At 66.7% G+C, this 24050-nt stretch overlaps 1 protein-coding gene across 5 annotated transcripts in view; it reads left to right on the forward strand.

The window, feature by feature from the left end:
• Positions 1-24050, forward strand: part of PNPLA7 (patatin like phospholipase domain containing 7) — a 30904-nt gene that overhangs the window by 5978 nt on the left and 876 nt on the right. For all 5 annotated transcript variants that reach the window (XM_059658564.1, XM_059658568.1, XM_059658567.1 and 2 more), the window contains exons 8-33: positions 411-570; positions 960-1040; positions 2330-2458; positions 2775-2855; positions 3531-3657; positions 4317-4457; positions 6128-6213; positions 6784-6930; positions 7480-7557; positions 8090-8295; positions 9194-9325; positions 9821-9944; positions 10324-10437; positions 11373-11442; positions 12211-12360; positions 15638-15701; positions 16085-16253; positions 17031-17213; positions 17611-17729; positions 20050-20206; positions 20812-20928; positions 21165-21234; positions 21607-21723; positions 22155-22303; positions 22496-22648; positions 23568-23678. In XM_059658564.1, the coding sequence (XP_059514547.1) occupies positions 411-570; positions 960-1040; positions 2330-2458; positions 2775-2855; positions 3531-3657; positions 4317-4457; positions 6128-6213; positions 6784-6930; positions 7480-7557; positions 8090-8295; positions 9194-9325; positions 9821-9944; positions 10324-10437; positions 11373-11442; positions 12211-12360; positions 15638-15701; positions 16085-16253; positions 17031-17213; positions 17611-17729; positions 20050-20206; positions 20812-20928; positions 21165-21234; positions 21607-21723; positions 22155-22303; positions 22496-22648; positions 23568-23678 (3235 nt within the window). The remainder of the gene's footprint in view (positions 1-410; positions 571-959; positions 1041-2329; positions 2459-2774; positions 2856-3530; positions 3658-4316; positions 4458-6127; positions 6214-6783; positions 6931-7479; positions 7558-8089; positions 8296-9193; positions 9326-9820; positions 9945-10323; positions 10438-11372; positions 11443-12210; positions 12361-15637; positions 15702-16084; positions 16254-17030; positions 17214-17610; positions 17730-20049; positions 20207-20811; positions 20929-21164; positions 21235-21606; positions 21724-22154; positions 22304-22495; positions 22649-23567; positions 23679-24050) is intronic.

The raw sequence follows: 24050 nt of genomic DNA on the forward strand, positions 1-24050 counted from the left end.
CCTCGGCCTGCCGGTCGGAGGCGCCTCCTTACCCGTCTTGCTGTTGTGTTTGCGTGCGTGCCAGCGCGCTCACCTGCCGCAGGGCACTCGGAGCGAGTGTGGGAGTCGCAAGTCCGGGTCCCCCGCCTCTCCCTGACCCTTCCCTCCTCTTCTAGCCCCTTCCCTGGCCGGGAGGTGCCCCTCACCTGGCCTTGGCGGTGGGTGTGGCTCACGTTCAGAGTCCCGGAGCCACGGAGCTTGGAGCTGAAAACAGCTGGGGGCGTTTCTGTCCCGATGGGGACTCCAGGCTGCAGCCCGGGGGGAGCTGGGTCTGGGTCCGGCAGGGGAGGGCGGGAGGCTGGCCGGGCCCCATCAACCTCTTCCCAGGCCTCCCCCTCCCTGAAGGCGCCACCTGCCCTTCGGCCTCGCAGGGTCCTGGGCCACTTTGAGAAGCCGCTGTTCCTGGAACTCTGCAAGCACATGGTCTTCATGCAGCTGCTGGAAGGGGAGCACGTGTTCCGGCCGGGGGAGCCGGACACCAGCATCTACGTGGTGCAGGACGGGCGGCTGGAGGTCTGCATCCAGGACGCGGTGAGAGCCCGGGCGCGAGGGCGGGGCCTCGGGGTGCGCGAGGGCCAGGAGGGCGCCTGCTGTGTGTTTCCTGGAGGTCTGCCCTCTTAACGTTTTCTTAAGTTTTTCCCTTGAAAAGTTAGTGCAAACTCTTAAGTTTTAGGACTTCGAGGAAAAAGGCACACGTAGATCCTGTCCTCGGGTGTGGACGGCCCTGTGGGTGGACGGCCGTCACGCGGGCGGCTTAGCTGTTCTCACGCGTGTCCCGTCGTCTGCTTTCGAGCGCATCGCTCTGGTCCTGCAAGTCTGCCCGGGGGTGGCCCCTGCCGCTCGGACGGGCCATGGAGGCCGGCTTGTCCAGCTGGCCGAGCCCCCGCCAGTGGACCCCTCTGCTCTGCTCCCACACGCAGGACGGCTCCGAGGTGGCGGTCAAAGAGGTGCTGGCCGGGGACAGTGTCCACAGTCTGCTCAGCATCCTGGACGTCATCACCGTGAGTGCCCCGCCCGCCCCCCGAGCCGGCAGCCAGGGCCTCCGCCCAGGACAGGGGCCCCGGGGGCCGTGCGTCTCCGCAGAGCTGGTTGCTCACGGCCGTGGGGTGTCTCTTAAACGACTGTGTTGGGACTGGGTCACCCCCACACGTGGTCCAAGACCCAAAAGGCCTGCAGCGTCACGGGTGGAAACGTCCCTTGCGCCCCAGGGGGACTCAGCTGGCACCTCCTGGTCACTGTCACCGGGTGGCCTTGTATGGGCGTCGATTCGTGTGCTTGAGTCCAGTCTGTAGGACAGTCCTCCTGGGTCCCAGGGGCGCCCCGCTCAACGGAGGCTGAGCCCCTCACGCTCCTGCCCCAGCTGGTGAGCCGTCTGAGAGGTGGTTTTGCTGGTCTAGTTGGTGACGGCACCGCATCGCCTGTTACCTTGGGGTTTCTAAGCGTTTATCGTGGAACGTTCCAACATTCAGCAGCCGGGAGGCAGGCAGGCAGGGATGAGTGTGTGTGCCGGGCGCCAGCCGCGGCTCTGCCCCTCGCCTGCCCCGCCCTGGAAAGTTTCCTTCTGAGTCGAGTCCACGCCGTAACCCAGACCTTCCCGCACGTTAGCCACGCTCATCAGCGCGCACGCCTCTGTCACGCGACAGGTGCACTGATTTCAGCCTCTCCTCGGAAGTGGCACCTCCTTTGTTAACGCTCACCTGGACGTTTCCCCCTTGTGTTTTAGAGAGAGTGGGAGGGAGGGCGGTGGAGGGAGAGAGACACCGATGCTTGCCTCCCACCCATGCCCGACCAGGGCCAGGGCGGGGACCAGGCAGGTGCGATGCGTATGCGGGTCCACGGCTGGTGGAGAGCCAGCGAGAGAAACACCGGCTCCTAAAGCCCGTGTGAATGCCCGCAGCAGCTTCCGGCGTGACTGTCCTGCCCTGGGAGCAGGGGTCCGAGAACCGCCCCGTTCTGGGCAGTTAGCCGTCCTGACCAGGGACAGGAGCCAGGCCTCACGTGCACAGAAGAGAGCTGGCCGGTGGCAGGGACAGTGGTGGGAGGAGCGGGGGCGGGACTTAGCTGGGCAGAGCGGGCGGGCCACCCAAGGGGACCCTCTTCCGCGAACATCAAGCCGGGGCCGTGCTGACCAGCGCCTCCTTGGCGCACGGGTGAGGCTCCGTGGGGGCCGCTGGCTCCAGGCGCCTGGCGGGAGGCCCTCACTGGTGCCTGGTGTGCCTGTTGCAGCAGGGACTTGAAAGCCGGGTGCGAACCCCAGGCTGGGGGAGCCCCGACGTGCCTGTCATTGCAGGGCCACACCGCGCCCTACAAGACCGTGTCTGCCCGCGCCGCCGCCCCATCCACCGTGCTCAGGCTCCCCGCCGTGGCCTTCCAGGGCGTGTTTGAGAAGTACCCGGAGACCCTGGTCAGGGTGGTGCAGGTGGGTGCTCCCCGGGCTTGTGGGTGTGCGGGCTCCAGTCCGTGCAGGCAGGGGGAGGTGTGCTCCACAGTCAGAGCCCACACCTGTGACCTCCGAGGGGCTCAGACCTGCACGAGCCCCAGAGCTTCCTTAGCCTTAAGTTCCTGTTTGAAGCGGTTTTAGATGGATAGGAAACTCACAAAGATGACGCAGAGAGCTCACGCCCGGTGCTGACATCTTAGGCGACCATGGAGACTGCCCAAATGGGGGGGGGGGGGTTCCGGCCCGCGAGGCCCCGGCGGGCTCGCGGCTCATGGCGTGCGGCCCTGTTGCCCAGATCATCATGGTGCGGCTGCAGCGGGTCACCTTCCTGGCTCTGCACAACTACCTGGGCCTGACCACGGAGCTCTTCAACCCCGTGAGTGGCGGGGGGGGGGTCGGGGGTGACAGGGGGGGGCAGCCGCGGGGCCGGCTGGGAGGAGCGCTCCTCTCCAGGCCGGGCTGGTCTCTCCTGGCCGCACTACCCGTCTGCCGGTGGCCTGTGTACCCTGCGCTCCATGAGGAGTCCCGGGTCTGAGCCCGGCTCCTGTCACCTGGCGCATCCAAGGGACGGCCGTCATGGAGGCTGTCTCCTCCTTCCCCGGGCGCCCTTGACCCTCTTCCTGTCGGCCGGCCGGCGGTGAGCTGGTGGCTGGGAGGTGGGCTACGCCGGCTCCCACCCCGAGTCCTCGGGAAGTAGATGGGACCCGCATGACCCGCTCTGTCCCCAAGCCTGGGGGCCGCCTAGCCCTGCGAGCCCGGGGCCCGGTCCGAGCCCAGCACCCGCACGGGGCCTCTCCCGCCTGGCCCTCTCCGGTGCTGCGCTGGTCTCAGGCCAAGCCCTCCTGCTCCCACGCTATTTTCATCTGATGAAGAGTTACGGTTTCTGGCCATTTTGATCCTTTTTTATGCTGGGTCTCTGTCGCCTTGAGCGAGCCAGCTCTCCTTTTACGGAACTGGTTTCAAGTCCCCCCTGCCGGCTGCCCCACTCCGAGGGTGCACGCCGACCGGGCGCCCGGACGCTCAGGGCAGCCCCTTCTTGCTCACGTCCCAGGAGAGCCAGGCCATCCCCCTGGTGTCTGTAGCCAGTGTGGCAGCTGGAAAGGCCAAGAGGCAGATGAGCTGTGGCCCCGAGGAGCGGCCGGAGCGGCCCCTGCGGCCCCAGGAGCCCTGCGACCCAGGTACTAGTCCGGGACAGGCTCCACCTGGTCCTGGCCTCCTCCCCCGACTGGCCCTCGGCCACCGCTGTCTCCCCGTCTCTGCTGGGGTCTGGCCCGGGGAGAAGGTGTTGCGGGGTAGGCTCTGCGCTCTGAGCCCCAACCATGGTCATCCGAGATCTCAGGAGGGGCTGAGATTTGGGGAGAGAAACCGACCGTGGAGGCTCCTCGGCCAGGGGTCCCCTCCAGGAGACGCACTGGACTTGATAGGCACGTGGCTGACGGTGCGTGCGGTGCAGTGCAGCCTGTTGCTGGGGTCCCTCCTGCGGGCGGTGTGACCCACGCGCCCGAGGACGGTGGGGCGCTGCCGCTCGCAGGGCTGGCAGCTGTGCCCGGGGCCGCCGCCGAGGGATGGCTCTGAGGAAAGGGCACCGTGGCTTCCTCTGGGCAGGAATCGGCCCTCACGGGGCCCAGCCAGCAGGCAGGGGCCGGCCAGTTCAGGAAGCCCGTGGGTCGGGCAGAGCAGGGCCTGGGCCCAAGGCTGTCCCTGGCGCATCAGTCACCTGGGCAGGTGGGCACAGGCGGTGGGCCGGGCAGGTGCAGAGGACGTGGCCTGCGAGGCCCCGAGACGGCGGCGTGTGCTGCTGTGGGGACGGAGGCCCGCCTCACCACGCCCTCCGCAGACCACGGGGGCGGCCGGGCAGCTGCGGGCGGGCCGCTGCTGAAGAGGAGCCTCTCCTTCCCGCTGCCCTCCGTCCACGAGGAGATCGCGGACGACCTCGGCCAGGCCCAGGCGGGCGACCAGGCCGCTGCGGCCCCCCCAGGTGAGGACAGGCCACACGCACACGGGCTCCCTCCAGCACCCCTGGCCTTGAAGGTTACACACTGCGGTCGTGACACCTACATCTACACGCAGCCCAGGCGGGCGGCCTGGGATGGGCGCATGCCTACCACGGGGCGTGGGGTCGGTTTGTTTTTAAAATAGACGTTGGTGTCCTAGTACCTTGGCTTACTAGTTCTTTACATTATGCTTTTACTGATTTCAGAGAGGAAGGGAGAGAGAGAGAGAGAAACATCACCGATGAGAGAGTCATGGATATCATGGATTGGCTGCCTCCTGCACGCCCCACACTGGGGATCGGGCCTGTAACCTGGGCTTGTCCCCTGACTGGGAATCGAACCCTCACCTGGTTCATAGGTCGACACTCTAACCATTTAGCCACACCAGTTGGGGCAAAATATGATATGTACTTAACATTGTAGCACAGCGGTTCTCCACCTTCTGGCCCTTTAAATGCAGTTCCTCATGCTGTGACCCAACCATAACATTATTTTCGTGGCTACTTCATCACTGTCATGTGGCTACTGTGATGAATCGTCATGTAAATATCTGAGATGCAGGATGGTCTCAGGCGACCCCTGTGAAAGGGTCGTTCGGCCGCCAAAGGGGTCGCGACCCACAGGTTGAGAACCGCTGCTGCAGTAGAATAATGTAAGGACTGGAAATACATGGTATCCCAGGATGGGAAAAGTAGTTATAAGCTGTTGTTTTTTATTTTTATTACTTGTTTTTTGTTTTTTGTTAATCCTCGCCCGAGGGTTTTCCAGTGATTTTTAGAGGGAGAGGAAGGGAGGAGGAGAGACAGAGAGACCGACGTTGGTGAGAGACGTTGGTTGGTGGCCAGGGGTCGAGCCTGCCGCCGCGGTGCGTGCCGGATGGAACAAGCCGGACCCTTCCGTCCTCCGGCCGATGCGCTACCTGAGCCACCGGCTGGGGCAGAAACTGTTACTTAAACGCTTTGGAATCTTAGTCACGTAAGCCAGTAGCTGTACAGACTTATTTCCTGTGAAACGCGACCTGGAGACACTCGTGGGAACTGGCCGTGCGGTTCCTGGCGAGAGTCCGTCTGTTGTTTCCCCTTCGAGTGCAGGCTGTTCGGAGCCGGAGCCGGAGCCGGAGCCGGAGCCGGGCCGTGGAGGGCGGTGTGGCCCCGCCCCCGGGGCTTTCCCGAGTGTCCCCTCGCAGCCCTCGCGCTCCGTCGGCTCCCTTGGAGCCCTCAGCCCCTCTGGCGGCCTCTCCTCCGCGGGCCCTGAGCCTGGCTGCACCCCGGGGCGGGCGCGGCTGGACCCGCTGCAGGGCGCCTGTCCCCACCTTCTGAGGTGGAGGCTTTCAGTGCGGACAGGACTGTGGGCGCCACCTGGTCCGCAGCACCCCGCCTGCCTCTCCTCCCCTCGGGGCCTCCTCCGGGAGCCCGCTGACCTCCCCCAGCCTGACACGCGACCCGGACTCTGCGTCTGTGGGGGACTCCCGGCTCTGCTGGTGGCCGGAGGCAGGCCCAGAGGCTGAACTGGGAGTGTCTGGGCCGAGATGGGCTAATGCCGCTCGCTGCCCGTGTGAAAGGCCCGCCAGCACCGGGGCCTCCCTCGGGAACGGGCTCCTCCACACCGCAGGCGTGGGGGCCGCCAGCACGACCCTGAGTCTCCCTGTCTGCAGGTGCCCCCTCGGACCTGCGCATGGCCTGTGACCGCGCCAGGGTGCCCCTGCGGGCCGAGGAGCGCCCCGGGAGCGCGGCCAGCAAGGTAGCGGTGCCCTCCTATGCTCTCCCTCCCCACACCGGCGACCCCCTCCCTGCCCCCTCCCTCTGACCCCACCGCGACCCCCCTCCCTGCCCCCTCCCTCTGACCCCACCGCGACCCCCCTCCCGGCCCCTCCCTCTGACCCCACTGCGACCCCCCTCCCTGCCCCCTCCCTCTGACCCCACCGCGACCCCCCTCCCTGCCCCCTCCCTCTGACCCCACCGCGACCCCCCTTCCCTGCCCCCTCCCTCTGACCCCACCGCGACCCCCCTCCCTGCCCCCTCCCTCTGACCCCACCGCGACCCCCCTCCCTGCCCCCTCCCTCTGACCCCACTGCGACCCCCCTCCCTGCCCCCTCCCTCTGACCCCACCGCGACCCCCCTTCCCTGCCCCCTCCCTCTGACCCCACCGCGACCCCCCTTCCCTGCCCCCTCCCTCTGACCCCACCGCGACCCCCCTCCCTGCCCCCTCCCTCTGACCCCACCGCGACCCCCCTCCCTGCCCCCTCCCTCTGACCCCACCACGACCCCCCTCCCTGCTCCCTCCCTCTGACCGCTGTCCGTGCCTCTCAAGTCCAAGAAGAGCGTGCTGGTGGCAGAGACGCCCTCCGCCGTCTTCCTCTACTCGGACTGCAACCTGGACGAGACCGTCGCCAGCACCAAGACGGACGCCATCTTCCGTGCCGCCAAGAAGGACCTGCTGACCCTGATGAAGCTGGATGTAGGTGCCCCCCCACCCCCCCACCTGACTCCCACAGACCGGGCGCTGCCCCATCCACGGCACCAGGACCTGCCGTGCTGTCCGAGCCGCGTCGACGCCCTGTAGCCTGCTGCCTGGCTCGGAGCCGCGTCCTCACGGCTTCACAGGGAATCTCCTCGAGTTGTCTCCGGAGGCTCCTGCCACGCCCTCCCGAGGCTTCGCGCAGAGGGAGTAACGGAAGGACGTGCGCAGGGTCCCAGGAAGGGCCGGCACAGACATCTCCTCGGCCAGGGCTGCAGGCCGGCCTCCCGCTGCCCCCCGCGGCCCCCCTGGGCTCCGTGCGCACTGGGTCCACAGCAGCGGGTGTTGGACGCGTTGCACGAGACGCCGGCTCGAGTCCCCTGTCCCTCAGGCCGCCAAGGTGTCCGCCGCACGTCTGGCGCTCTGCGGGTCGCACTGATGTCTGCTGGGCGCCATCACAGGGTGGCGCCGGGTGGCAGGGTGCCAGGGCGGCCTCCGCTTGCACTGGCTGCTCCGAGCTCCCTGTGCTGACTCCGTTTCTGTTCCTAGGACCCTTCGCTGTTGGACGGCCGCGTGACGTTCCTGCACGTCCCGGGGGGCACGGTGGTGTCCAAGCAGGGAGACCAGGTGAGCAGGAGGCCTGGCTTCGAGCCCTCGGGACACGAGCGAGTCCCTCATCCCTGTCCCAGAGGGCTCTCCCAGGCTTGTCCTCCCGGGCTAGGCACGTGCCCACCCTCCCACTACTCCCACCCCTCCCTTCGCTTTTGTCCCCCTCGGAGGAAAGAAGGGCTTTCCCCGTCCTCACAGGAGGCAGGCGTTGGCTTGCCTCCCACACTCCGGGTCTGGGTCACCTGTGGCAAGTCCTCTCCAGGGCCTCTGCGCCCTCGGCCTGACCCCCAGCTGCCCACTGGCCTGTGCCCACACGGCCTGTGCCCACACTGACCAAGTCCATTTTGGTCTCTGGCCCTTCCTGCCCAGACCACAGGGACGAGGTCCGGGGGGCAGGGTGAGCAGGTTTGGAGAGAGGCCTCGTGCGGACAGATAAGGTGGGGTTGGCACGAGCGTGGTTTCCCTTGTCAAGGTCGGACCCGGGATGCCTGTGATGGGGGCGGGCGGGCGCCTTGTCGGGCCGCGCTGACCGCCTGGCCTGGCCTGGCAGGACGTGAACGTGGTCTTCGTGGTCTCGGGGCTGCTCCACGTGTACCAGCGGAAGATCGACAGCGAGGAGGACAGCTGCCTGTTCGTGACGCGGCCCGGGGAGATGGTGGGCCAGCTGGCCGTGCTCACGGGCGAGCCCCTCATCTTCACCATCAGGGCCAACAGGGACTGCAGCTTCCTGTCCATCTCCAAGGCACACTTCTACGAGTGAGTCCCCCCGGGCCCATGCCCACGTGCGCCCCAGGCCCTGCCCTGGAGCCGAGGCGAACCCACTGGGCGCCCTGGTCAACACGCCAGCCCCTCCAGGCCCCGACGTGGGAGCAGCCGCTGGGGCGCGTGGCCTGGTCCTATGTGTCCTCCCGTGTGTGTGTCCGTGTTGTGTGTGTGCTCGCTGCGTGAGTCCCTGATGCGGCAGCTCCCTCCCTGCAGCCATGCCCACCTGCTGTCCCCAGGGTCCTCGTCCCCTCAGACTTCAAGCACCAAATCCCGTCCCCCAGCCTCGCTCCTGCGTCCCGGCTCGAGTGCCGGCGGGTGCTGGGCGTCCCCTGGCGGTGCAGGGGCTTCCACGCGGCCTCGGCAGAGCCCAGGTCCCCAGCTTGCTCGGCTCCTGCTTTTGTGATTGTCACTCCATCCGCCCACGGCTCGGGCTGTGTCCTGAGCCTCCCTGTCCAGCCAGTGCAGCTGCGAGCTGTGTGCTCCCCCCTCCCCGCTGCCTTCCGGAGCCCGCACAGTGCAGTGGGCCTGCTTCTGCCCTCAGCAGCCTGTGACACGGGCAGCCGGGGGGCAGGTGGGCCATGTGCCCACGGAGCCTCTGGGTGCCCCGCCCCCCATCTTTGTGGCACATTGGGGGGCAGGGCCCTGCAGCCGCAGCCGGATGGGCCTCGTGTCTGTGCTCCAGGGACCTCCCTGGGAGGGTGGCCGCTGGGAGGGGCTTCACGGCTCCCCCGAGGCTGCCGGCGGCCGGTCGCTAGGGCGGATGGGCAGGTGGAGGCTGTGCTCTGCGCTCCTCAGTGGGAGTCGTGGTCTGACAAGTGGGGCGCAGGTCCCGTGTCCTCTCGAGGGCCGGGCCTGGCGGGAGGGGCCTGCTGATGGGCCGTCTCGGCAGGATCATGCGGAAGCAGCCGACCGTGGTCCTGGGCGTCGCGCACACGGTCGTGAAGCGCATGTCAGCCTTCGTGCGGCAGATCGACTTCGCCCTGGACTGGATGGAGGTGGAGGCGGGGCGCGCCGTGTACAGGTGGGTGCGGCGAGGGGTGCGGGCTGCGTGAGGGTCCTGAGATGGCGCAGAGCTCGGGGTGGAGGCTCCAGGTGTGGCTCCCAGGGCTCCCGTGGCCCGTGCTCACCTGCTGGGCCGGCTGGGCCTGGGCTCGCGCACACGATGCCCGGCAGATCCACACCCGCCTGGCACGGCCCGCGGTGCCGGCAGCGCAGCGTGTGCAGGTGCTGCTGGGCCCGGCGTCCCGGCGCCTCTGCAGAGGGAGGGCTGAGTGCAGACGGGGTCACAGCGCCCACGTTCCGTCAGCTGTCAATCAGAACCAAGGACGCTTAGGACGCTGCCTGGCTGAAGGGTCACCGTAGACCTGTCATGTGCAGGCGCACGTAGTCTTTTCACGGAAAACAACTGTATTTTCCCAAACGAAAGGACCCAGTGAGAAGGCTCTTTCCTTTGCTCTGTGGGGTGCGCGGGCTCCTGGCCAGTGCCCTGCCCGCTCCCAGCGCCCCGTCCCTGCAGGCAGGGGGACAAGTCGGACTGCACCTACATCGTGCTCAGCGGCCGGCTGCGCTCCGTGATCCGCAAGGACGACCTCAAGAAGCGCCTGGCCGGGGAGTATGGCCGCGGAGACCTCATCGGTGTGGTAGGGCTGGGCGCAGTAGGGCCGGGGTGCAGTCCCAATGGGTGCTGCCCTGGGTGCGGGGAGGAGCCCTCACCGTGGCATCAGGAGGGCGTGCGCCCCGTGGTTTTCCAGCCAGTGCAGCTGCGAGCTGTGTGGCACAGGTGGAATCCCAGGGTCAAAGGTGGAATCTCCAGACCTTTGGGGGCAGCCACCTGGCCTTTTCCTGGTGCCAACAGGGGCCTGGCTCAGGCGCCCTCCCCGGCGCGGCTGATGAGCGCCTTTCCTCCGGTCCTCACCGGCTCCCACGTGCAGGAAGCGCCGCCACGCGCCCTGCCCTCTGTCCTGGGCGCCGGGCAGCGGGTGTGAGCAGTGCAGCCGGCACCCAGCTCCTCTCTCTCAGGTGGAGACGCTCACCCGCCAGCCCCGAGCGACCACAGTGCACGCGGTCCGGGACTCGGAGCTCGCCAAGCTGCCGGCAGGAGCCCTGACGTCCATCAAGCGCAGGTACCCGCAGGTGAGGGTCTGCGCCTGAGCGGGCAGCCAGGGGCAGGTGTCCGAACGGGTCCCGCTGATCCTAACATGCACCCTGAACGGAACCTTTTACACCGGGGGGGCTGCTGCTTCTGGACACAGCGCCAGCTAAACAGTTAAACAGCTGAGACTGCGGGCGCGTTTGGAAAAGGGGTAAAATAACGTTTGCAGATAATGTGCCTTTTTTACTAGAAAACTGCAGCGGCAGCTGAGTGTTTAGAAGAGAGACCGGCAGGTCGTGTGGGTTGGATTGGCCTTTCCGTCCTTCGCGCCAGGGAGATGGGAGTGGAGCAGCCCCGCTAAATCGCGGCGTCCTGCCCCGGCCCGGGTGGCTCAGTGGCTAGAGCGTCAGCCTGTGGGCTGCAGGGTCCCGGGTTCGATTCCAGTCAAGGGCACCCACCTTGCTTGCAGGCTCCTCCCTGGCCTGGGCCCTGGTCAGGGTGCGTGCAGGAGGCAACCCATTGACATGTTTCTCTCACGTCGATGTTTCTGTCTGTCTTTCCCTCTCTCCCCCACTCCCACTAACAGTCAGTGGAGAGAATGCCTGTGGGTGAGGAGTAAATACACACATGTACACGTGTGTGCGTGTGCATCGCAGAGTTCTTAAAAGTCAGGTCAGCCAGGACCTGAGTCAGGTCAGCATGCCCCACAGGGTAGTGCAGCGCGGAGGCTGCTGGTCCGTGTGGCAGCCCCTGCCACCCCCGGCCAGGGCTTCCCCCGGGAGACCCAGGAGCAGACTGACGGGCGGGCACGAACACAGGGAGACGCTGGGCAGAGGGACCGAGCGGTGGCATGAGCTCTCGTCACGCTCACCATCACCCGTGGCCTGGCGCGTCCAGCCTGGTGCCTTGGGAGACACGGACCCAGGGACATGGCCTGTTGGCTGAAAGGTGTGGGTTGGGGTCTGCTCTCCGCCAGGTCGTGACCCGGCTGATCCACCTGCTGGGGGAGAAGATCCTGGGCAGCCTGCAGCAGGGGCCTGCGACCAGTGAGTCCCCGCGGGCGCTCGGCCTCCCGCCCCCCTGCACCGGGCCCTCAGACCCCTCTGCCCAGCTCCCCTGCAGCGGGGCAGGGCTGCATCCCAGACCTGGAGACTCCCTTCTTCACCCTGTCTGACCTCCCCTCAGTGGGGGTGCCGCCTCTGCTGGCTCAGGGCATAGAGAGTTGGGGTCCACCTCACACTCACTGTGGGTGTCTGCTTAGTGCTGGGGACCCTGGGAGAATCTCCCTGGAGGCAGCAGCCAGCGGGGAGGGGCGGGATGGAGCCCACCTGCCTGGAGCTGGCAGGGGCAGGGCCACTGCTGACTGTGGCCTCAGGAGGGTGGTCTCCCCGTGCCCTTCTGAGGGCTGTGCCTGATGAGCGTGGGATTGCCCGCCCCTCCCCCATGGCCAGGACCAGACCCTCCCACGTGCCTTAGAGGCAACACGGCTGCACAGAGCTAGCAGGCCCCTGTTCCTCCCTCCCTCGGAGGACTGTGACGTCAGAGGTCACTGGGAAGGACGGGAGGAAGGGGACCCCAAGGTTCTTGCATTCGTCTCTGCTCCCCTCCTGGGGGCCGAGCCCTGGTGTGAGATGTGGGCGCAGTGGCCTGGCGTCCCAGTGGGAAGGCAGAGTGGAGGGCAGGTTGGAGGAGTCCCGGTGCGCGGCTCGTCCCAGGCTGCTGGCGCCAGCATGTCCTCCAGAAACAACTGGTGACACCTGGAGAGAGTCAGGGGTGCCCACCCCTCGGGCCGACCCACGACCCCGCGCTTCCAGGTCACCAGTTTGGGCTGCACTCCACCGGCAGCAAGTGGGACTCGGGGAACCCGGCCAGCAACCTGTCCACGGTGGCCGTCATGCCCGTGTCGGAGGACGTGCCCCTCACCGCCTTCGCCCTGGAGCTCAAGCACGCCCTCAGCGCCATCGGTGAGCCACCCTCCTCCCCCACGGGGCCCTCAGGTGCTTCCGCGGGCGCCGTGGTGGCGCCGGGGCTGGGCTGCCGCAGGGGCGCTGGCCTCTTCACCTGCCGTGGCCTCCGTCTCCTGTTCGCGTGTAAACCTGCGGTCTGCGTGGGGACTGGCTTTTGTGTGAAGTGGGACCTGTAGGCAGTGGTTGGTGTTCTGCACGTGGAGGCCGGCCAAAGAGCCTCCCTCCCCGCGGCGCGGCCCCGGCCCCGGCGGGCTGGCACCGACGTCCACGGGGCTCATCCCGGCCCGCTGGCCCTGGCCCCGGCCCCCACGCCTGTCCTGAGCCGGCCCTCACGGTCTTCACGGGGCGGCTTTGCAGCAAGTGGTCAAACCAGGAGGCTGAGCGCTCAGCTTTGCGGTTCCAAGGTGGTTTGGAGCCTTCAGGGCCCGGACCCCTGGGAGTCAGGACGAGCGTGTCCAGTTGTGTGAGAGCCTGACGGTCTGGCGGGTGCACTGGCTCCATCGCTCTGGGCGCTGACACCTGACGACTCTTCCCACCCAGCAGCCCGGACGCGCGTCGGCTTAGGAGCACCTTTACTTTCCTCAGCAGCGTCGATAGCTTCACGGCGAGTCCTTGTTAAGTTTATTCCAGAGTACGGACTGGCTTTGGTGCTGCTGTCAGTGGCGTGGTGGTATAATCCCCTCAGAGTGCTCACTGACAGCGGGAGGGACCCGCTGCCTCCGTGTGCTGCCGGGACCCTGCAGCCTTGCGGAAGGTGCTCATTCCGCCCGCTTCCGAGCGCGTATGTGGGTGGAACCGACGGAGGTCGCCGCTGCTTCCTCTCGTGCGGATGCCTGTCGCACCCACTCGGGTCCTGATGGCGCTGAGCGGAGCCGTGTTGCGAAGTGGTGGTGGACCAGGCATCCCCGCCTTGCTCCTGGCCTTGGGGGAGCCCAGGGTCCGCCGAGTGTGAGGGTCGCTGCCAGCTGTCCATGCGCGGCCTGCGGTGTGTTGAAGGCTTTCTGCACGTAGTTTACTGAGGGGTTTTGTTGTGCCAAGAGGTTGACTTTGGCCGGTGCCTTTTCTGCATCAGCTGAAATGGTGGTGTGCTTCCCTTTGTCCTGTTAATGCGATGAGTCCTTTGATGGACAGTCCTGTGTTGAGCCGTCCTTGCATTCCGGGAACAGACCCCAGGGGCTGTGTGTCAGGCCTTCAACAGGCCGCTGGCCTGGCTCGCTGGCCTCCTGTTGATGTTGATGGAGGTCATTGTCTACAGCTTTCTCCTGCTGACGTGGCCTCCTGTGGCTTTGGAGTGCTGGCCGCGGAGTGAGTGAGAAAGCGCCCTCCTCCATTGTTTTACAAGAGTTCGAGGAGGAGGGTGTCAGTTCCTCTTTAAACGTTTGATAGGCCCTCCAGCGAAGCTGTCTCGTCCAGGGCTCTCCTTGCTCGGTTACTGTTGTTGTTATTGTCGTTACTGATCCAACCTTCTCATGTTTCTTCATGAATCGGTCTCGGTAGGTCTTGTGTTTCCGGAAATTCCTCCCTTTCGTCTCGATCGTCCGCCTTGTTGCTGTGCAGGTGCTCACAGTGCTCCTTGCGCTCCCGTGCGTGTCTGTGGGGAGTGATGTCCCACCGCTTTCCATTTCAGCGACTTGCATCTTTTTACTCTTTATTCACTTGCTAAAGGCTCATCAACTTTAATTCTTTCAAAGAGCCAGCTTTTGCGTTTATCTCCATCTCTATTTTAGTGACCTCTGTCCTGATCTTTATTTTTTCTTCCCTCCTGTCAGCTCTGGGTTTAGTTAATACTCTCTCCTCGTTCCTCGAGGCCTGGAGCTGGGCTGCTGGCTGAGGCCGCCTTTGTGACGTCACGTTGGCGCTGTGTCCCGCCCCGCGCTGCTCTTGCTGGTCCCTGGGTTTGGGACCCTGTGTTTCCTTCTACACGTGGCTCGTGACTGTCCACCTTCCCTGTGACGGCTCTCCCCACGGGGGTGTGAGCGGGTTATTTCCACATGTTTCGAGTTTTCCTGCTGTTCCTGAGTTCCCGTTTCACACCTTGTGATCAGGAAAGACACTACGATTTCGCCTTTTAAAGTTTTACTCGACGCGTTTTGTGGCCCGACCTGGGCCGGCCCTGGAGAGTGTCCTGTGCGCCTAGAGCGCGTGTTCTGTGTCGGTCTTCCCACGCGTGTGGTAGTGAGTGTGCAGCGCCTCGCTAGGGCTGGAGCCTGCATTCCGCCTGACGGAGACGCTGGCTTGTGACTGGCCGTCAGGTGCCCCCTTCGCCGGCTGTCACTCCTCCGGGGGCGGGGGCGGGGGCGGGGGCGGGGTTCTCCCTGTGGTTGCACACGGCTCCTTTTTGGGTGCAGATACTGCAGATGCCTTCCCTCTCGGCGGTGCCTTTCTTATCTTAATGATGTGTTTTGACGAACGGAAGGTCTTCACTGACCAATGCATCAACTCTCTCCTATGTTGTTGTTGCTTTTGCATTTTGCTTAAGACATTTTATTTTGCCCCCAAATCATGAAGATGTTCTTTTAACACAGTCCATCTGAGCCTGGTTCTGGTTCTGATATGAGGTGGAATCAAGATTTATTTTGCCTGTTGGGGTCTCCAGCCGACCCAGAACCCTCGCTGACGAGTGGAAAGACCGAGCTCTGCCCGCAGCCATGGCGACGCCTTTGCCGAAAGGCAGGTGGCCATGTTGGAGGAGGTCGCCCTCACTCCTCAAGGGCATTTTTGCTGAGTGGAGGTTTAGGCTGATAGTCTAACCCTCGCCCGCCCTCGGTCTTGCCCTGGCCTTCCTGGGGAGCAGGCCCTGACCGCTGTGTCTGTGGCTCTAAGACACAGTAGACGGGAGGCCCTTGCTGACCTCAGACGCGGCGGGGAGCTGTGCTTCGCAAGCCTGTGCCCTAACTGTACGCCCAGCCGGCGGGTCTGGGCTCGGGCGTCGCGGTATCTTGCGTTTACGAGCTTATGCCTCCCCTGCCCCCAGCACTCAGCCTCTGTGCTGCGGAGCCTCCACTCTGTGGGTAGACGAGGAGGTGGAGGTTCAGAGAGGCCCCCTGTCCCCGGGGAGCCCTGAGCGGTGCAGTCCTCCCACTTCGCACCGTGTGCACACCTGCCCCGAGGCCCCCGAGGCCACAGGCACTTCCGTGTTGAAAGGCGCGAGGCTCCTGTGGCTCAGGGAGGGGCTGCTCCTCCCGCTCCTGGCTGCCCGGCTGCCCCCGTGGTCGGCCCTGCTGTCCCGGAGGGGGGCTGCCGGGCAGCTTCCACCACCAGGTGCTGTTCCCAGGCCCCGTCCTGCTGCTGACCAGTGACAACATCAAACAGCGCCTGGGCTCTGCCGCCCTGGACAGGTACAGGCTGCAGGGGGACAGCGGGCTGCCCTGCCCGCGGGTCTGAGCACAGCCTGGGAACGGCCTGTGTCTGTGTGTGCCCTGAGGCCTGCCCCCATGTCTGCGCCCCATGTCTGCCCCCCATGTCTATGCCCCACATGTCTATGCCCCACAAGTCTGCATCCCCCACATGTCTGTGTCTCCATGTTTGCTCTCCCATATGTCTGTACCCCCATGTCTGCATCCCCCACATATCTGCACCCCATGTCTATACCCCCACATGTCTGCGCCCATGTCTGTGCCCCCCTTGGATGCATCTCCACATGTCTGTACCCCCATATGTCTGTGCCCCATGTCTTCAGCCCTTGCCTGCACCCCATGACCATGCCCATGTCGGCCTGCAGCATCCACGAGTACCGGCTGTCCAGCTGGCTGGGGCAGCAGGAGGACATCCACCGGATCGTGCTCTACCAGGCGGACAGCTCGCTCACGCCCTGGACCCAGCGCTGCATCCGGCAGGCCGACTGCATCCTCATCGTGGGCCTGGGCGAGCAGGAGCCCAGCGTGGGCGAGGTGGGGGCTGCAGGCAGGGCTGTGGGTGGGGTGGGGGCTGCAGGCCAGGCATGTCAGGCTGGGGCAGCCACGCTCTCCTCAGATCCCTCCCTCTGCTGCTCTCCTTTGAATGAGATGTTTCCAGGGCGGGTAAAGGCGCCCACACCCAGACCTTTACCTGGTGGTGGTTTCAGCGTCTCCCCCCGCCTCCCCCCGCCCCCTCGCCGTGGCCTCCTGTGCAGTCGGCGCCTCTGCCGTGTCTCACACTTGCTGCGTGTGCAGCTGGTCACAGGCCTGACTTCGGTGTCACGGTGCCTGGTTTTGACCATTTTGAAACCTCCCAGTTGGTGAGCCCCCACCTGCCCGTCCCCGGTCCCGGGCGGGGACATTGTTTCCTGACACGGGCCCACCTGGACCCCAGGGTGTGCGCCTTCCGTTCACTGAGGCGGGCGCGGCCTCTGGGGCTTCACGGCAGCAGGCGGCCACTCGGCACCCCTCAGTGGCGTCCTCGCCTGTCCCTTCCTCTGTCCAGGCGGCTCCCACCTCAGCTCCACCCCTGGCCCTGCGGCCGCCGGGGCTCCTGCTCTGCAGGGAGTGGGGCTCCCCGCAGGGAGAGCCTTCGCAGAATCCCTCATCCGAGAAGGTTCCTGTGTTCCAGGGGCCGTGGGCACAGCCTCACAGCCGGGCCGAGCCCCGCAGCCCCGCTGGTCAGAGCCTGGGCGCCGCCCGGTCAGCGTGGGGCCTCTGGGCAGCCCCGTCCTGGCTTCAGGCCCCCTGACCGCAGCTCTGCCCCCGCAGCTGGAGCGGATGCTGGAGAGCACGGCCGTGCGCGCCCAGAAGCAGCTGGTGCTCCTGCACCGGGAGGAGGGCCCGGCGCCCGCCCGCACCGTCGAGTGGCTCAACATGCGTGGCTGGTGCTCCGGCCACCTGCACCTGTGCTGCCCGCGCCGCGTCTTCTCCAGGCGGAGCCTGCCCAGGCTGGTGAGGGCAGCATGGCGAGCCCCTCTCAGGGCCTGGCTCGGGGTTTGGGGCCACGGGTGCTGCTGTGCCCCCGGGAGGCGGGCCCCGGCCTGGCGTGAGCCTGGGGTTCCAGAGTCCTGGGGGCCTCGGGGGCGTAGCCTCCTGCCTCGGGCGGAAGCTGTGCAGACCTTGAGCCCTCTTCCCGGGGGGGGCCTCGGCGGGGGGGCCGGAGGGACACAGAGGCTGCCAGGCGTCCCAGCCTGCTGGCCGCTCGGGGGACAGCGTTGGACAGCTGCATCCACACTCCCGAGTCCCCGCCCAGAGCACCTGCCCTGGGGCTGGCGGGTCAGCTGAGGTGTGGCGGGTGACAGACCGAGGGCAGAGCCGAGGCGAGGAGCCCCGCTGTCCGCCTCTGCAGGTGGAGATGTACGAGCGGCTCTTCCAGCGGCCCCCGGACCGGCACTCGGACTTCTCCCGCCTGGCACGGGTGCTGACAGGAAACGCCATCGCCCTGGTGCTGGGAGGAGGCGGGGCAAGGTGAGTCCCGCTCTGTCCCAGGCACAGCTGCCGGCAGATGCTGATGAGCTCAGAGCGGCACCTGGCGGGCCCAGGGCACGTGGCCAGGCCGGGCCTCCACAGGCTGACGGTGGTCCCTCCAGAAGCTTCCGTCGCCTGTGTCACCACGCGTGTGTTCTGAAGGCTGCTCTGTCCTTTGCCGGCCGTCCCCAGGCCCCCGAGTCTCTCCGCCGTGGCCCCACCTGTGGAGGTGCGGCCTGACACCTGAGCTGGCTGCCGGGCCAGGGAGGGTGCAAACCCTCTTCTCTAGGAAGTGATGCCCGTGTCCTCGGAGCTGCTCCTCTAACGGAACTCACCACATGGGAGACTGCGGCTTGCAGGCCTCACAGACAGGGCAGTGGGTGGACTGGGGCCGCCCCTGTGCACCCTGTTTCCTTCACAGCCGAGTTCCTGCCTGGAGCCCCACGAGGGCTGGGGTGGAGCTGCTGGGAGGGGAGGGCCTGCCGTGGTCCCTGTGGCCTGGCGGGTAGTGAAGTGCAGACACTAAGCTCACTTCCCTCTGAGGATCCCGAGCCTCACCTGGGGCCACACTGTCACCGGGTTACTCGCAGGCTGAGCCGTGGGCCTGGGAGGTCGGGCCTGCCCCAGGGGCAGGGGCAGGGGCAGGGGCAGCTGCGGGAGGACCGGGTGGCCGAGTGGCTGGCCCAGACTTTGACCTGGTTGGCATGTCAGTTCGGCTCGATCAGCAGCATTTCTAATGAAAAGTTAGTCACCATCCAAGTGACGCCAGTCTGAAGGCCGCATCGGCGCTGCAGGTGCGCAGGGAGCTCCGTCTCCAGCTCTGGGTCAGGGCTGGCGCGTGACGTCGCTCCAGGGACGTGTCTGTCTGATCGCCCTGCTCTCAGCATGAGGCCCACGCACTGCTGTCCTCTCTGCCGGGGCATCTGGACGAGGGTCCTGTTTGTTCCCAGGCAGCTGCTGACGTCCCCCTGCTCGCCTTCCCTCCCGGCCCCGCGGGGCTGGCCGGCCCCTGGGCGCTCTGCTCATTGCTTCCGTGCTCGCACGCGCTCTGAGGGGCGTGTCCTCTTGTTCTCGGCGGTGAGGCTCCTTGGTTGGCAGCCACTTAGGAACGATTTTCTTTCGGTTTATGCTTGGAGTTCATCCCGCTTCTGAATCTGATTCTGGGTTTCAGTCATCATTTCTAAGCACTTCGAAGCGTTTCCCCTCAGACACGGCGTTCGTCCCGACCCTGAACGCATCTGGGCCCCAGGGAGACGCGGACGGGCCCCTGGCCACAGCCCACGTGGTCTCCGCCGTCTCACAGGTTTCAGCCAGCCTTTCACATGCCCCGCCCTCTACATGGTCCGGGAGCCGCCTTCCCCTCGGTCCCGCTCCTGCCTCCCGGGCCTCGCTGCTCTGAACCCCTCCTCTCAGTTCCCTTCTCACGCCAGCTCCCTTTCAGCCCCACTTTGTCGTCTCCAATCCTGTGTCACATTTTATTTGTGTGAAAACAGGTGGGCCACAAAGTTTACCTTCTACCTGGGTTTGCAAAGTGATCCAGGGGCGCCCGGCACAGCACAGGCCGAGCAGGTCCCACGTCCCCTGGGGACCCCCTCGTCCCACGCTGACTGTCCCGCCGGCCCCGCCTGTGTCTGTGGGTCCCACAGGCCCCTCCTCCAGGGCCTGGCTCTGCCACTGAGCGCAGCGCCCCGGGCCCCGGACCCTGTTCGCCGCTGAGAGGCACCCTCTCCTGGGCTTACCCCACACTCGGCCCTCCTCACCGTCGCGGGCAGCAGGCGGCTCCCCGGTCGGCAGCCCCGCCCTCTTATAGCGGCGCCTGCACCTCCGTGACCGGGTCCTCTGGGCCCACGCCGGAGGCCTGCGTGCTCGGGCTGTGGCCACGCGGTCCTCTCACAGGCGTGTCATTGCTGGGAGGGATGGACGTCGTGAGAGACATGGTATCAGAGTTCGAGGCTCAGTGACCAGTTCAGTCCGAGGCCGGCTTTCCCACCCGAGGGGGTTCGTGCGTCCCACTGACCGACTCCCTTCCGGGGGCCTGGCCTGTGTCCCCCTCGCCCCTCCTGAGTCCACCCAAAGTCCGGCCGGTGCAGGCCTCTCGGACGCTGGTGGGAGACGAGGCCGAGTGCTGGCTGCCACTCAGGACACCAGAGCATCTGCGTGGTGCCCGTCTCTCCTCTGAGCCGGACCTGCCGGGCCTGTCACTCAGGCGAGAGCCGGCATGGCGGAGAGGGGTGGGACGGCAGCCGTCCGGGCTCTGCGGGCACAGTGGGGGCCGGTCCTGGCGGTGGCACTTACCCCTGTCCCTGCTCCCGGTGGGCAGAGGCTGTGCCCAGGTTGGCATCATCCGAGCGCTGGCGGAGTGCGGCATCCCCGTGGACATGGTCGGGGGGACGTCCATCGGGGCCTTCATGGGCGCCCTGTACGCCGAGGAGAGGAGCTACAGCCAGATTCGCATCCGGGCCAAGCAGTGGACTGAGGTAGGGCCGCTCCCTGGAGCCGGCTTGTCCCATGACCACCCGTGGGGCAGCGGGGAGCACGGGTGCGGCCACACCATGTGGGGGCTGGCTGTGTTGGTTTCCGGTGTCAGTCCACCCAGGTGACCGGGGACCACACGGAGGTTCGCTGGACCCACAGTTCCGCTGGAAACGGGGCGGGGCCACGGGGAGCCCCAGGCCAGAGCCGCATTGGGGGTTCTGTGGGACAGGCGGGGTCAGCAGCTGCAGGTCAGCTCCTCTGAGGGGCTGGGACCTGGGCTGAGCCTGTCGGCTGGGGCCCTGGCCTGGGCGGAGCGGGCGGGGGTGCTGGCTTGGTGTGAGGTTTTGATGGGGGGTGGGGGGGCAGTGCATTGATCAGTTTGCGGGAGAGACACCCGGGGGATCAGCAGTGTCCCCGCAGCACCTCCCGGAGAGCTGCTCAGGCCACAGCGTTCATCCCCCCGAGACCCACCCCCAGGTGCCTCCGACACTCTGCTCTGTCTGGGGGCCCAGCCAGGTCCCTGCTCCCTCCTCCGATGCAGCCCTGCTGGGCCTGAGGGCCGCCTGCTGCCCGGGGATGAGTCCTCACCAGCCTACTGCCCCCCCAGGACATGACGTCCATGATGAAGACGATGCTGGACCTGACCTACCCCATCACCTCCATGTTCTCGGGGGCTGGCTTCAACAGCAGCATCTGCAGCGTCTTCAAGGACCGGCAGATCGAGGTGCTGCACCCTCACTCCTCCCCACCCCTCCCCATCCCTCCTGCACCCCTGCTCACCCCTCCCCACCCTTCCTCACTCCTCCCCACCCCTCTCCACCCCTGCTCACCCCACCCCTCCCGTACCCCTCCCCATCCTTCCTCACTCCTCCCCACCCCTCCCGTACCCCTCCCCACCCCTCACACACCCCTTGGGTGGCGGCTGGCGAGGACGCCCTCTAAGCCCCGCCCTCCCTGCAGGACCTGTGGATCCCCTACTTCACCATCACCACGGACATCTCAGCCTCTGCCATGCGGGTCCACACAGACGGTTAGCGCCTGCTCCCCGAGGGGCTCCCACAGAGAGGACCTTCCGCACACGGACGACGGGGTGGTGGGGAAATGACCAGGAGCCCAGAGTGGGTGGCCTGTGGGCGGCATGTCTGGAGCTGCTTGACCGTCTCGGGGTGGGGGAGGGCTGGCTGAGGCCTCGGCACACCCGTGTGGGGCCGGCACTCGGAAGGCAGGACACCCGGAGCGCGCCCGGCTCTGGGCCTCGGGGAGGGGATGTCCAGGAGGCATGTCCAGGCCTGCGCGGTGCCCCCCGGAGGCCAGCGCGGCCGGGGTGCCGGCAGGAGCCCGGGTCGGGAGAGGCTCCTTCCTGCCCGGGCATGGCTGGGACCTCCGCCCTCTGGCCCCCCAGGCTCCCTGTGGAGGTACGTGCGTGCCAGCATGTCCCTGTCCGGCTACATGCCCCCCCTCTGCGACCCCAAGGACGGACACCTGCTGATGGACGGCGGCTACATCAACAACCTCCCAGGTGCGCCCCTCCCCAGCGCCTCCCTCCGCCGGCTCCGCACGCTTCCTCCAGCCGGTGCCAAGAGCGTCACAGGCTGGCTCGGAGCAGGGAACACGCGCGCGCGCGCGCGCGCGCACACACACACACACACACACACACACACGCCCGCGCCCGGGCACCGCGAGCCCAGCATATGGCTCCGTTTGTCAGCTCAGCAGCTCCCAGAACAAGGGCCAGGGAGAGGCGGGGAGCAGTTACCTCCCGTCTGTGCCACAGCGGGAACTAACAGCCCACAGGTGCCGCGTGTGCTGGGGGAGCCCCTCCCTCGGGCACACCTGTCACCTGTTGGACACTTCAGTGCGCTCCGCGGGCCTCGGGGCTGGTGGGGCAGGCTCTGCCCCGACTGGGCTCCGGGCACCTGTCCCGGGTGACCAGGGTCTCCTTGTCCCCAGCGGACGTGGCCAGGTCGATGGGGGCGAAGGTGGTGATCGCCATCGACGTGGGCAGCCGGGACGAGACGGACCTCACCAACTACGGTGACGCGCTGTCGGGGTGGTGGCTGCTGTGGAAGCGCTGGAACCCCTTGGCCACCAAAGTCAAGGTGGGCACAGCCCTAGGCGGGGCAGGCCGGCCCCGCCGCCCCCCTGCGCCTCTGGGTCCCCGGCCCTCCCACCCCTGCCCCCCGGGCAGGCGGCCAGCGCTGGGAGAGGGTGGGCCTGGCCGAGCTATTGCCCCTGGGCCGGGGAGGCAGGCGGGACCCAGGGCACGAGAGCCGAGGCCTTGGTGGCGGTAGGTGCTGAACATGGCAGAGATCCAGACGCGCCTGGCCTACGTGTGCTGCGTGCGGCAGCTGGAGGAGGTGCGGAACAGCGACTACTGCGAGTACCTGCGCCCGCCCATCGACAGCTACGGCACCCTGGACTTTGGCAAGTTCGCCGAGATCTGCGTGAGTGCGGGGGCGGGGGCGGGGGCGGGGGCGGTGGGGCCAGGCCAGCGGGGCTCACGTCTGGCTGCCTTTTCTATAAAAAAAATGTTTTTATTGATTTCAGAGAGGAAGGGAGAGGAAGAGAGAGAGAAACATCCATGATGAGAGAGAAAGGGAGAGGGAGAGAAACATCAGTGATGAGAGAGAATCATTGACTGGCTGCCTCCTGCGCACCCCCTCCTGGGGTCATGCCCACAACCCGGCATGTGCCCTGACCTGGTTCATACGTCAACGCTCAACCAGTGAGCCACACTGGCCAGGCTCTGGCTACTTCTTTCCCAGCCCCGTGCCCTACTGAGAGCAGGAGATGGGCCCCACACCCAGGCCCAGCGCCCCCTGTGAGCAGGAGATGGGCCCCACATTCAGGCCCAGGGCCCCCTGTGAGCAGGAGATGGGCCCCACATTCAGGCCCAGGGCCCCCTGTTGCAGGAGGTGGGCCCCACATTCAGGCCCAGGGCCCCCTGTTGCAGGAGGTGGGCCCCACACCCAGGCCCAGCGCCCCCTGTTGCAGGAGGTGGGCCCCACATTCAGGCCCAGGGCCCCCTGTTGCAGGAGGTGGGCCCCACATTCAGGCCCAGGGCCCCCTGTTGCAGGAGGTGGGCCCCACATTCAGGCCCAGGGCCCCCTGTTGCAGGAGGTGGGCCCCACACCCAGGCCCAGGGCCCCCTGTTGCAGGAGGTGGGCCCCACACCCAGGCCCAGGGCCCCCTGTTGCAGGAGGTGGGCCCCACACCCAGGCCCAGCACCCCCTGTTGCAGGAGGTGGGCCCCACATTCAGGCCCAGGGCCCCCTGTTGCAGGAGGTGGGCCCCACATTCAGGCCCAGGGCCCCCTGTTGCAGGAGGTGGGCCCCACATTCAGGCCCAGGGCCCCCTGTTGCAGGAGGTGGGGTACCAGCACGGCCGGACGGTGTTTGACATCTGGAGGCGCAGTGGGGTGCTGGAGAAGATGCTGCAGGACCGGCAGGGCACGAGCAAGATGAAGGCCTTCGACGTGAGTGCCCACGGACACCCTCTGCCTTCCCTCTTCTGCGACCTGCTCCCCCCCATGCACCTGCGATAGGTGCCCTGTAGCCAGCAGCACCCCAGAGCACCCCTCAGCTGCTCGTGCTGTGGCGCCCCTGTGGGCCAGCATAGTCGAAGGCAGCAGGCCTAGGAGCTGTCTCCCAGTCTCTCTGTCCCCTGCCCCCTCCCTTTCCACCCCTTCCAAGAGGATAGGGGTCTGCGCAGGACTCTGCCCATCTTTCACGTCTCTGCCCCCACTCCAGGCTGGGGGTCCTCAGCCAGCCAGGGTCCCGGGGGTGACAGGGCACGGGGCGGGCCTTGGGCCTGGCTGGGCAGGCGGCTGTGCGGGGACACGGGGAGC

The sequence above is a fragment of the Myotis daubentonii genome, chromosome 11 (assembly GCF_963259705.1).
Source record: "Myotis daubentonii chromosome 11, mMyoDau2.1, whole genome shotgun sequence".
Lineage (NCBI taxonomy): Eukaryota > Metazoa > Chordata > Mammalia > Chiroptera > Vespertilionidae > Myotis > Myotis daubentonii.